We start from the raw sequence: 12209 nt of genomic DNA on the forward strand, positions 1-12209 counted from the left end.
AATTTGTCAGTTTGTCCACACTTCCCTCATCTGTTTGGAGGAAAAAAATCAATGATCTTTAATCTCTAGCAAAGCTCCCAGAAAACAGTGGTTTGCAGTTACTCGGCAATGTTCTGTACCACGCCTGCAGCAAACAAGCATTAGAGAAAGCCCGGAATTCAGATCTATTTAGGATTTGAGGGTATTTTTGTACATTTGTTATAATCCACTAATTTTTTTAATTTGATTTTTTATTTATAATCTGAAACTATTTAGATAAAACAATTGTGTGAGAGATGATAAGGAAAAGATATTATCAACACTGAAATACAAGAAAGAGATCTTTAAGATACCTGAGAAGCAGCAACATGTTATTTTTAAACAAAAGTCCATACCAAATATTTCAATTGCTCTGAGAAACTGGACCCTCTTCAAAAAAAGTACATTTTCTTAAAAATTAATTGAATTACCACTGTTGTGAAGGAAAATCTGAATCACCAAGAACATCCATTAAAAAAAAAAAGTAACAATATTTTTAAATTCTATTGTAAATACTTTGTATCAACTGGAAGAATCACTTTAAATCTAGTCAATTTTTACAAGGAATAGGACAGGTTTTATAAGCCACTGTTTTTACTAACAGAGTAATTAATAGGTCATTTCCAACACAAATTACAGTTCACAACATGAGAAGCCCTGATTACACGTGTATTACATTTAGGGAGAGTGCAAGCAGAAGCAAGAAGCCAATACAAAATCATAGTTACAACCATGTCTAGAATGGAAGGTCACAACATCTGGATGCAAGCAGTGTTACCACACAGTGATTGCTTCATTGAACAATAGACTTGAATAAGAAATTAATTATAAAGACTAGAAAAAAAAAAACAAACAGAATGAGACTATTGCAAGTTGCTTACCAATATCGATATATTTTGGGTCCAAGGGAGTGCCAATAGAATTGCAGAGAACCAGCACGTACTGTGTGGAAATAAAAGCAAGCATCATTACTACCACATTTTTTGTAAATTAGTAAGCTGTACAAAGTTTTCTATGAAGGTGTATCTCATAACCCACATTTCACACAATATGATATTAATCAACAACAGGAAACAGAGGGACCATGACTACAGTAACTATAAAGTAGCATAAGCACGAGAGTAATGAGATATTTGCCAATTAGCACTATAAATGAAGCCAAGCACAAAACAGGAACATGACCAGCTGATTTAAGCGAAAGAGCAACTCTACCAGACAAAATACAGTACGTAGGACATACCATCAGCAGGATCCACAGATAACATGCAGGCAAGACAGCCAGTGTCTCACCCCTTGCTCTGTGGGCCACACACTGTACTGCCATTATTTACTGGAATGATACACCAGTGACTTATAGAATCATAGAATGGTTTGGGTTGGAAGGGACCTCAAAGATCATCTAGGTCCAACCTCCCTGCCATGGGCAGGGAAACCCTCCACTACACCAGGTTGCCCAAAGCATCATCCAACCTGGCCTTGAACACTTCCAGGGATGGGGCATCCACAACTTCTCTGGGCAACCTGTTCCACTGCCTCATCACCCTCTGAGTGAAAAATTTCTTCCTTAGATCTAATCTAAATCTCCCCTCTTTGAGTTTAAAGCCATTGCCCCTCGTCCTATCACTACACACCCTTGTAAAAAGCCCCTCTCCAGCTTTCCTGTAGGCCCTCTTTAAGTACTGGAGGCTGCGATAAGATCACCCTGGAGCCTTCTCTTCTCCAGGCTGAACAGCCCCAACTCTCTCAGCCTGTCTTCATAGGAGAGGTGCTCCAGCCTTTGGATCATCTTCGTGGCCCTAACTTCAACTTCTCAGTAACTCAACTCTCTCCTCGTTGTTCATGCAAAGGATCATCTGATAAACTGCATCAGATGCCCTTGCTAGCAACCAGAAGTCAGGACCCTTGTTCCATCCTTTGCAGACCTTGATCATCTCAAACCTCCAAGAGGGCTGCAATGTGGGGAGAATTGTGAATAAGGCTATCCCTCCGCCCTGCAGTATCACAGATACCACAAAACTGATGAGTTCTGTTAGTTCTGCCCCTCTTGTAATCCTGCTCAGGAAGGCTTTGATAGCTCAGACACCTCAGGTTGGTCTCTTAAACTCAGGAAGATGCAAATAAATAAAAATCGACCTAGACACCAATTCTTCATTGTTGTTACTGGTGTATTTATTTTTCCAGGTGTAAATCAAGGATTAAACAGCTTTAGGATGATAGCACAGGGAAATAAGAATGTCTACAATGAGAAGTGTGGAAATTAAGTAGCAACTTTTACTGTAAAGTCTTTAGATGGAAAAAAAAAAAAAGCTGCCAAAACACCACCTAAGAGTTGTAATCCTGACTCTCCAGGAAATGGAAGATAATTAGTTCTTCATAGCTCTTTCCGTTTCCTGAACAATTAATGTATTTGTGGCAGCAGACTACAGCAACTGTACAGCTTACTCCTTTAATAAACTATCAATCTGTCAGTTTAATCACATGAGAATGGCAGAATTTAGGTTTTCAGCTACTGTAGGAACTTCATTCTTTCAAAGAAAAAGATCTGAACTAAGATTTCTTTTCAATAAATAATTTATTTTTCTGATTCTGCCAATAAACCTTACAAAAATAGTATTTTTATTTCTTCGTTCATGAGTTAAATTTTCCACTAGCATTCTCAAATTTCTCTTTCCAAAAAGTAGGTTGAGCCTCCATCTCTGTAGGAAACCACACCTGGCTTTTTAAACCATTTATTGTTTGTTTCCGTTATGTTTATATTAATTCTTCTCTGGTAAATTATCTAGACATTCACTCTTTAATCAATTTCTCTTTTATGCTCTTTTTACTTATTTCTGAGACTCTAAGTGAGTAGATCAGAGGCTGCCAAGGGGTGATGCAGTAACAGTACCCAACACAGAGGCTGCACGAGCTACACAGGGTGGTGCCAGAAGCAGGGAGTTTGCATTGTCCCATTTGATCAAAGCAGAGAGCTCAAACCTTGCTACGGGTATCAACACTAAATTCTTCATAACTTACTGAGGTTCACATCCTCTTGCAATACCTTTAAACACTTCCTGCTGAAATTAGTCTTTTTTGCCCCATCAGCTATTGCTGTACATTTTGTCATCTTGAAATCACAATTCTAATGACTGAAATCTACTGAAAAACAAATCTGTTTTTCAGAAAGCAACTCTATTAAACTGGCCCTCAAAGGATAAGCTTGTTCACTTCATTTCCTAAAAGCTGTCCCCTCCCACTGGAGCCATTTCGAAAGAACTGAAAGATGCTTATTATCTGTAATTTTCAGATGCTAAAATAAAATCTCTTATTTATGCTCAAAAAAGTTAGTGTAAGTCCCTCCACTGTTTGTTTCTTATTTTAAAAATGCAACCCAGAAGAACCTCATTTTATTGCACTCAATTTCATCAAATGGTTTTGACCATGTATATCATATTTTCAATCCATACAACAGTACACTACTTACTGCACAATCAAGCAAAGTAGCACTAAAGTATTTTTTTTACCGTTGCACCAATTGACTCCATCTCGTGCTCCTCCTTTGTAAGCAATATACAAGTCATATAGAAAATAATTCAGAAGTGAACGCAGTAAGAAAAACCATGTAACAGTTAGCATCACGCTAACTGAATACACATTAACCAATGGATACATTTATCATTATAATTTGTCACAACATTTAACATAAAAAATAAACAAATAAACAGAGCAGTTTGTAGTAACACATGATTTATATCACCTAAAAAATTCCCCTTTTTTTAACACTTCTGACTGATTAAATATTTGTTACCATTCTTATGCTCTCCTGTTTTTAGTTTTTTTCTTCGGAGAACTGTTCTAAATATTTCTAAAGAAACATTAATATGGAAGGCTGCCGTTTGCATTAAGTTACTAATGGCTACAAGGAGTTAAAAATATAGAGGCAGTTAATCGGTTCTGCACATTTCTGCTACTACTTTGTTGTTTGTTGGAGTTCTTTGTTTTTAAACAGAGTCCATTCAAGTGCCATTCTGTCAAATGAAAACTGAACGACACACTCCAAGACAGATTCAGAATTTAATATTTCATCTTATTCTGGCTGTAAAGCACTGACATGCAGAACAGAGTGTTTCAAGTGAAAAGACTTTACCTGAGGTTGATTTTCATCTGCTTTAGTTGCTAATACACAGAAGTCTCCATAAGTTGTTATGGAAATCAAGCTCTTGACATATTTCACATACTTCTCATTGTTTTTTGTGTCCCAAAAGACTACACAGTATTCTGGACGATCGGGTCGGGTATACGCATAAACAACTGTATTGCAGCAGTAACCCCACTGCCAAGAGAGAATTTTGATAAAACCTATCAGAAATCATAAGAATTCAATAATAAAATTGTTTATAGCTACAAGTTTATTTCACGTACACAATCACTATTCAATATTCTTTATCTGTCAATGATTAACTGATTTATTAGAAGCATGCGAACACAGCTCCAGTAATAAGTTATTTGTGTAATATTAAACTGAAAGAAGCATTCCCATCACACAGAATAGCCTATCGCAATCAGAATTGGAGGATCAACCTCAAAATGTGACAAAGATCTCACTTCCCCTTGTTTCTTCCTTGTTCAGTGGGTACACAGAAATACCCACTGTGATGATGGTTTTTGCCATGAAAATGCTTGCTCTATGACTATTGATTTGGAAACCCAGAGCTCATTTCCCAAGGAAGATATAATAAACACCTCAAGCAGTGCAATTCCTGAAGCAGACAAAAATAAGCAATTATATTAGAGCACTATAATAACTCATGCCACCTCTTCCATATCAGTAACATGAGAAAAACCCTCCCTTCCTCCCAGAAGACTATAATTATTCACGTAACAAGTAGGAGAAAGGGCAAAAAGGCAAAAGAAGAAATGGAATATCCAAACACTGTATTTTATTGTATTCAACTGATTTAAGTTAGAGGAATTAATAATAAAAACTCTTTATAACACAGCAGGATCAGAAAATACCTGGTGGAAAAAATCTTCAGGTAGTGAAGCTAACAAATAAACAAGATAAAAAGCAAACCACTTAAGGATGATGATGCAATTGTAGAAAAACTAATAGAATTCTCTGCACCACCATTTACTAGATAGAGAGGAGAAAGCTTGTTAGTGAGCTGGCCAGAAGGGTTCCCACACTCCATTGTCTCAGTTTCATTCCCTGTAAACTAAAGTATCGGACCAAAGAACTTTTAGAGTAGATCTATAAACTGAATGGTAATAAATTGTCAGAACCCTCGAGTAGACTCCTACAGGAATTCAAACACAATGCTGTAGAGAACAGCCAGAGGAACAGGAGTGGGCAGATGTAAAAAGCGTTACAATTCTGGGAATCACAAATCAGTAAACCCTGCTTTCACACAAGGTAGAGATGTAAAAAAATAAATATTAAAAAAAAAAATCCCACAAATATAATACATAATGGAATAAGATGGATATGGATAAATACTATACACTGGACAGTCACGTTTTTAGCCGTGGAAGTTATACCTCATTCTTTTATTATTATTTATTATCTTTCAGAGAGGCAGCAGGTATGTGAATGAAGATTACCCAACGGATATGACCTACTTGGATTTTCAAGAAAATCAAGCTTCTTTCTTACAGGAAGAAAAATAAAAGGATTGAAATAAAGGTAGTTTTGAGAACGGAGAGCACTACCCACAGGATCCTTCCCAGAGAGGCAAACTGGAACTTAGGCTATTCTGACTATTTAAAATTTAATGAAAGGAAAGTTATGAGGTAACAAGTCAGTAAACTGTATATCATGATTGTCAAACCTAAAACTGATTTCAAGAAGTGGCAAAGGACCCCAGAATGCTGGATGATGAGGATGTAAAGTGAAATCCAACATAGATTTGAACAAAGTAATATACACCAGCAGAAATCTAACTAGATCTGTCATATTAATTTAGAACCCCCTTATTACGGTAATACTTGAAAAATACAGGAAACTGGATTATTTAGTAGATTGGCAATGTGATACTAACACTTCATCTCCAGGTCATTAACTCCAATCCAGTCTAAGTTAATGACAGCTTTGAATTACTACCCTTTAATGACTGTCACCTTTTAGCATATCTAGTTCCTAAAAGGGAGTTGCTAATATAATCAGAAAGAACTTAGCGGCAGTAATGTGTATTATTTACTGAAGGACAATACATATCATTCACCATAAAAATATTTAACATTGAAATTGAGTATACTACTAAGAGGTTAAGAGTTTATTTGCTGCAGAAATAAATTAATTTGAGCACATCTTTTTTCCAGTTTAAATATGCAAAAGAGAAAAAAAAAAAAAAAAGACAAAAAGAGAGCTTACACATGCAGTTTCTAAAACAAAGGTTTCAAAATATTAATGTGCAAACCGTGCCAGATCTTGAAAAACACATGGTCTCATAGATACTGATGAGTTTAAGAAAAAGCAATAGGCTTGTGTTCCAGCTGTTCCACATTTCCCAGAATAAACATTAGGTAGCTTTCCTGCAAGACTAATTTCCAGCTCAAATTTCCAAAGTCTTTTCCAGCAGATTTACAACAAACCATTTGAGATTGCTTCCTAGCAGACTTATGTTTACAACTCCCTGACCAATGATTTTTCACAACCAACTGGAACAATATGTTTCAGTATAGCTGCAGTATGTTCCTCACATTACACTCTCTCTCCCTTTAATCACAGTGGTTACACACTGATGATTAAAGAACACATCCTATGCTGGAAAAAAAAGGTATACAATACTATATACTGGACAGTAATTACCATTTTTTTGTTAAATTGTAAATTTAAGCGAAATAGTCCTAACTCTTTAAAACGAACCAACCAAAAAACCCATATGGTAGTTTTAAAAATATATATTATATTTAAATTATATATATATTTAAAATCAGCTGAATACACACTTGTAAAAAAATATATTGAGAATTGAAATACAAGCAGGAAGAATGCCTGTTAGGTTGCATTCACTTCTACTGTTTAGGTTTCCACGCAATTCTCCTGATTCAAACTAATAATTCAATACCAAAAAAATGACAATAAAAGTAGGGCTCAAACAATTCCATTGTATCCCTTAGTCTAATCAGTTTAACCAAACAGCAATGAAGACACAGGAGCCTTACCTACACGACAGCCTCAATTACTACCAAATTTAGAATCGTGCCCAATTCTGTTAGTATTAGCAAAGCATACATTTCCTTATTATGAAAATAAAATCACAAATTAATTATAAAAACAATGGCTAAGCCATTCCACCACGAAGACAGACACATTCCACTAAAACTTCAAGTGAGTAAAGTGGATCAAGCAGTAATTATAAATTAAGCATTGACTTACATATTCGAGAAAGCTACTTTTTAAACCCATTCAGAAAGAGAATAAATAACAGGAAACTCTTTAATACGGTTAAGCGCCACATTACGAAATACCTTGTAATCTGGACGAATGTTTGCAAAATATATGTAAGAATCAACAGCTAATGCAATTTTCAATCCGCTTCCCTCCCAAGACAAGGCAGATATCTGTTTGCCAGGGACTTTCAGTGTGCGCAAATGCTTGTTTAAAACAAGAAAAAGATTCTGAATTTATCATAGGAAAAAACACACTCAAATATATAAACGACAGTTTTGATAGTTGATGAAAACTAAACGTACATGTTCTTTACAGTACCCCATAATGACTCTCAAATAACAATACAAATACAAAGAGCGAGATATTTAACATGCATTACCATAAAGTGTTCTTTTGCCTCAATTCGCATTTTGTCAGAGAGAAAAAACAGGACTCAGCGAAAGTTCAAGCTTACAAAAAGGAGTAATACATGGCGAATGACAGTATGACCATTTTTTCCTTTTGTTGGTAATTTGAATCACCTCTATAATTTCAGATGATAACCCCTACAGATGATGGTGGATCTTAATCCCTTTCACAGCACGGCTCACAGCTGTATCCCTACCACAGTTACCCTCAGGGCTGATGAGTACTTCCTCTGTACAAGGGACAAACTTCCTCACACTCTGATACCTAACACTAACTTACTGATTTCCAGATATATTACTAAGAGGGAAAGTGAAATTACCTGAAATTACCTTGCAAGGCAAGAGTAGCACCATGAACAAAAATACATAGGAAAATTGCCTCTCAACTATTGAACACTTACCGTCTTATAAAAAAAGACAGGAAGTACAAAAATCATTTACAAAACAATACCTCCAACAGACACATGCAGTTTAGAAACAGTTTACCTTTTCTGAGGTTTGAGCCATGCTTGTATTGATATCAGATGACGTTTTTCTCAGTTTTATTTATTCCATAAAAGCAGAGGGGAGCACTCACTGTTGTATTTTAAACTCCTAATCTAGAGATGCCAGGGTCTTTTACACAGCTCAGTGGACAAAGACAAGTACTTCCAGATTTGATACATGTTAAGTCAGCATCTCAACTGCTGCCTAAGTGTTCCAAACCGCTTACCCACTATAGTCTGAACTCAGGTACCTGGGTTAGGTGTTCAAAGTCAGACACTATACATACCCCATCATTTAGTGTTTTGAGATGCCCTCAGATTTTCATGCTGGCCACTAACTTGCTGTTCTGAAAGGGTACCTGGTCCTATGTTGTCTTTCCAGATTCAGGTGGATATCCTAGATATCTTAGACCACATTAAACACACAACATCTACATTTTGGCATCCAAATTCCACCAGTAATGACCACACAGACAAAACATACTAAGATTAAAAAAAAAAACAACCCACAAAAACATTCAAGTTATATAAGTATTTTAAATATTTTTACCTCACCAAATGGAGTATAGAACTGCACAATGTTTACTTCTTTATCTTGAGAAGTTGCTTTTAGGGAGCCTGCCACCGCCAATACGCTTCCACAGTGGTTCCACTGAATACATACTACGTTCATACCAGTGTCAATCAAAATAGGATCTAGTTTTTAAGAAATAAACATTAAGAATATAAACACGAGTAGACATTTTGAGTCAAGAGTAGCTCAGTAATTATCACCCTACATTTTGTACCTACTGTGGTCATTCTCATCTCTCATTATCTGGCATCTTCCATTGTCGTAACAGACAGCAAGACAAGGACAATCGGGTTCAACGTAGCCTTCTGCACCATGGTACCAATGTATTCCAGCAATGCTGAATGCTCCAGTTAAGTTCACCAAACAACTCGGTTTCATTTTCACCTAGATGAGAATGGTTAATTATATAAAGTCATATACAACCAGCTATTTAGAAGAACAATTTATATCTCTACTGATATTCCAATCCCTAACATTCTGTGATTGTGATTCTGTGATACCTTGCAGAAGACCAGGTGTTCATGCAAAATTTTTTGCTTGTCTCACGAAAAATTTTCACATTCTCAAAATTTCAAGAGTTTGAAAAACTTCCTTATTCAAAGCCAGATCAGACATATGAAAAGATATTTTAACTACAAGTAAGTATTTTAATGTTGGCATTTTCATGCTTTGAAAAGTAAATTAAAAACGAAGAAAAAAAAAAACAAACAACCACATAAACACACAAGGAACCCCACTGGAGCTTTCGGAAAAAAAAAAAAAATCAATCTATTCCTGGTCACAGGATTCTTTTTGAAAAGAAACATTTTGCCATTTTTTCTTGATAAAAGTCCCTTGAATAATATATAAAAAAATTGGAAAAATGTGTCAAATTAGAACATCAATTAAGATAAGTTTACTTTTGTAAGTACTGGAACAGGTTGCCCAGAGAAGTTGTAGATGCCCCATCCCTGGAAGTGTTCAAGGCCAGGTTGGATGAAGCTTTGGGCAACCTGATGTAGTGGAGGGTTTCCCTGCCCATGGCAGGGGGGTTGGAACTAGATGATCTTTGAGGTCTCTTCCAACCCTAACCATTCTCTGATTCTATGAATTAGCCCAGTACATCTGGTAACGCAGGTAAGGGATTTTTCTGAAAGATAAGAGTGCACCTGGATCACTTCGAGGAGGGCTACCAGGGAAGTTACAGAAAGGAGGAGGGGAGAGAGAGAGAGGGAGCACAACCACACATATTGTTGATTAAGCCAGGGGGACAGGGAAATGGACAACAATGTATTTAAAGAATTTCAGTAATTTACAGCACATGCTAGAAACACCATGACTCACACAGCAGGAAGAAAGAAAGGTATAGTGGGAAGTTAAAGAAAAGGAAGCAGGAACAGTCACAGATACTTTCTTAGGGAAGGAAAGTAAATGAGCAGAAATTTCACTATAATAGGCATCTAAAAGTCAAGAACATGGTTCCAAATACATTGCTCTTTCCAAAGTCGGCATTTTACTTCTGTTTAGCATTTTGTCACAGTCATATTCCAATACTCGAAATTTAGTAGATAAAAATAAATAAGCAAACCAAAGTTGTAGGAATGCAGCAACACTATAGTTACTTCCTTTCATTTTTCCACTTATTATCAGGTCTTTCTCTGAAGCACGTAACATTCCTTATGCAATAAAGAATGACAGGAGCAGTAGAAAAATAAACTACTGCTTTATTCTAAAAGCACGCTAGTACTTTTAACATGAGTTTCATTTTATTTAATTAGTATCACCATACGTATTTTTACATTTTCAATACCTATTGCAAGGCAAAAAGACATTAGTTCATATGATATTCATTTAGGTACCAAGAAAGAAATATTTATATTTAAAAGCTGCAGCTGCATAAATCTTGAATAAAAACTTTGTGCATTAAGACCTTGTCCAGTTCTCAGTACTGAAGTCCACCAACTAAACAAAAAAACATGAAATAAATTAAAAGGAACTAAGTTTTTATGCCTGTTGAAGTTAATATCTTTATTATACCACCATAAACTTACAATAAAATTTCCTTGATGGTCATAAATGTGAATCTCTCCATCTGCCGTTCCGAAGAGTAAAACTTTGCTATCGGAGGACCAGGCCACATGGCATAGGTGGGTACCTTTCAAGTCTTTTCCCCAAATGCGATTACCTGTAACAGAAGGTTGATTGCATTTGATTGTCGTGGATTAACATATCACAAAATTTAAAACAGGATACAAGTTACCAACGTAAAAACTAAAACAGCTAAAGAAAGTCAAAGCAGCTTAGAATGTAGCTATTAATTGTATTTATCTAGAGAAACAGAGCCACTACGTACATAATACTGAAAACAAAAACTAGGTATATACCACAGTAATTAGTACAGCTTAAATTTTACCATCCACTGATCCAACAATCACAGCTCCATCTTCATATACAATACAAATCTTTTGTCCATCAGCATTCCAGCTCATACTTCGAACAACAGATTTATTTCTGTTGTTAATCATCTCTTCATACCAAGCACCTATTGGCAGTGAATGAAAAACTGAATTATACTTCTGATTTGATAATCCTCTAGTGGATTCAAGGTACACGCTAACCACTGAATTCAAGAAGTAAAATTACTCTCAATTAAAAGGATATGCAAATAGGATAATAATGACATTTCTTAGCAATACGAATTCCTGAAGTTGTTAAAAAAAACCCCGAAACAAATAAAATATAATACAGATACACAAAAAAGTTTATAAAAGTTACCAAGCAATCAAATTAGGTGTTCAATGACATGGAGAAATCTAAGAATGGTCTGCTTGTAAGTAAACATGAGATAGTAGGTCACATGCATATTACATTGCAGAGACACAGCAAAAAGCTATAGAAGCAGTAAGTTTTGGAAAGGAATTGAAAACAAAGTTGTTCTGCCCTTTCGGTAAAATTCTAGCCAGACTATGCTACAGTGTCCCCCAGACTACAGAGATATAATTGTTGTGAAATTCAGTGTTCAGATGTGAGCTGTTTATTTCCAAAATGAACCTGAGAAATGAGGAATCAGAGAGGGAAGCCAAAGTCCCAGAGGGGCCCTACAGAAAGAGATCCATGCTTACATAATTTCAGAACTGAGAAGAATGCACTAGGAAACATAAATGCAGGGAACAACCGCCTTTGATAGGAATATGTATTAAGTAATTTACTGGTTCTTTTCCAAAACTAAGAGATTGTTTTTCATAGAATCATAGAACGGTTAGAGTTGGAAGGGACCTCAAAGATCATCTAGTTCCAATCCCCCCTGCCATGGGCAGGGAAACCCTCCACTACACCAGGTTGCCCAAAGCCTCATCCAACCTGGCCTTGAACAC

At 35.9% G+C, this 12209-nt stretch overlaps 1 protein-coding gene across 4 annotated transcripts in view; it reads right to left on the reverse strand.

Annotated features, from left to right (window-relative positions):
• WDR35 (WD repeat domain 35) overlaps window positions 1-12209 on the reverse strand; it is a 51253-nt gene that overhangs the window by 32637 nt on the left and 6407 nt on the right. For 2 of the 4 annotated variants that reach the window (XM_086631406.1, XM_086631404.1), the window contains exons 5-11: window positions 11249-11377; window positions 10887-11020; window positions 9075-9240; window positions 8833-8978; window positions 7468-7593; window positions 4145-4330; window positions 900-960 (exon numbers count right to left, since the gene is read on the reverse strand). In XM_086631406.1, the coding sequence (XP_086487532.1) occupies window positions 900-960; window positions 4145-4330; window positions 7468-7593; window positions 8833-8978; window positions 9075-9240; window positions 10887-11020; window positions 11249-11377 (948 nt within the window). Of the gene's footprint in view, window positions 1-899; window positions 961-3521; window positions 3555-4144; window positions 4331-7467; window positions 7594-8832; window positions 8979-9074; window positions 9241-10886; window positions 11021-11248; window positions 11378-12209 lie in introns of all 4 variants that reach the window. The other 2 variants (XM_086631405.1, XM_086631407.1) reach the window with 2 other exon arrangements.

Source organism: Tauraco erythrolophus, chromosome 2 (genome assembly GCF_009769465.1).
Source record: "Tauraco erythrolophus isolate bTauEry1 chromosome 2, bTauEry1.pri, whole genome shotgun sequence".
Classification (NCBI taxonomy): Eukaryota; Metazoa; Chordata; class Aves; order Musophagiformes; family Musophagidae; genus Tauraco; species Tauraco erythrolophus.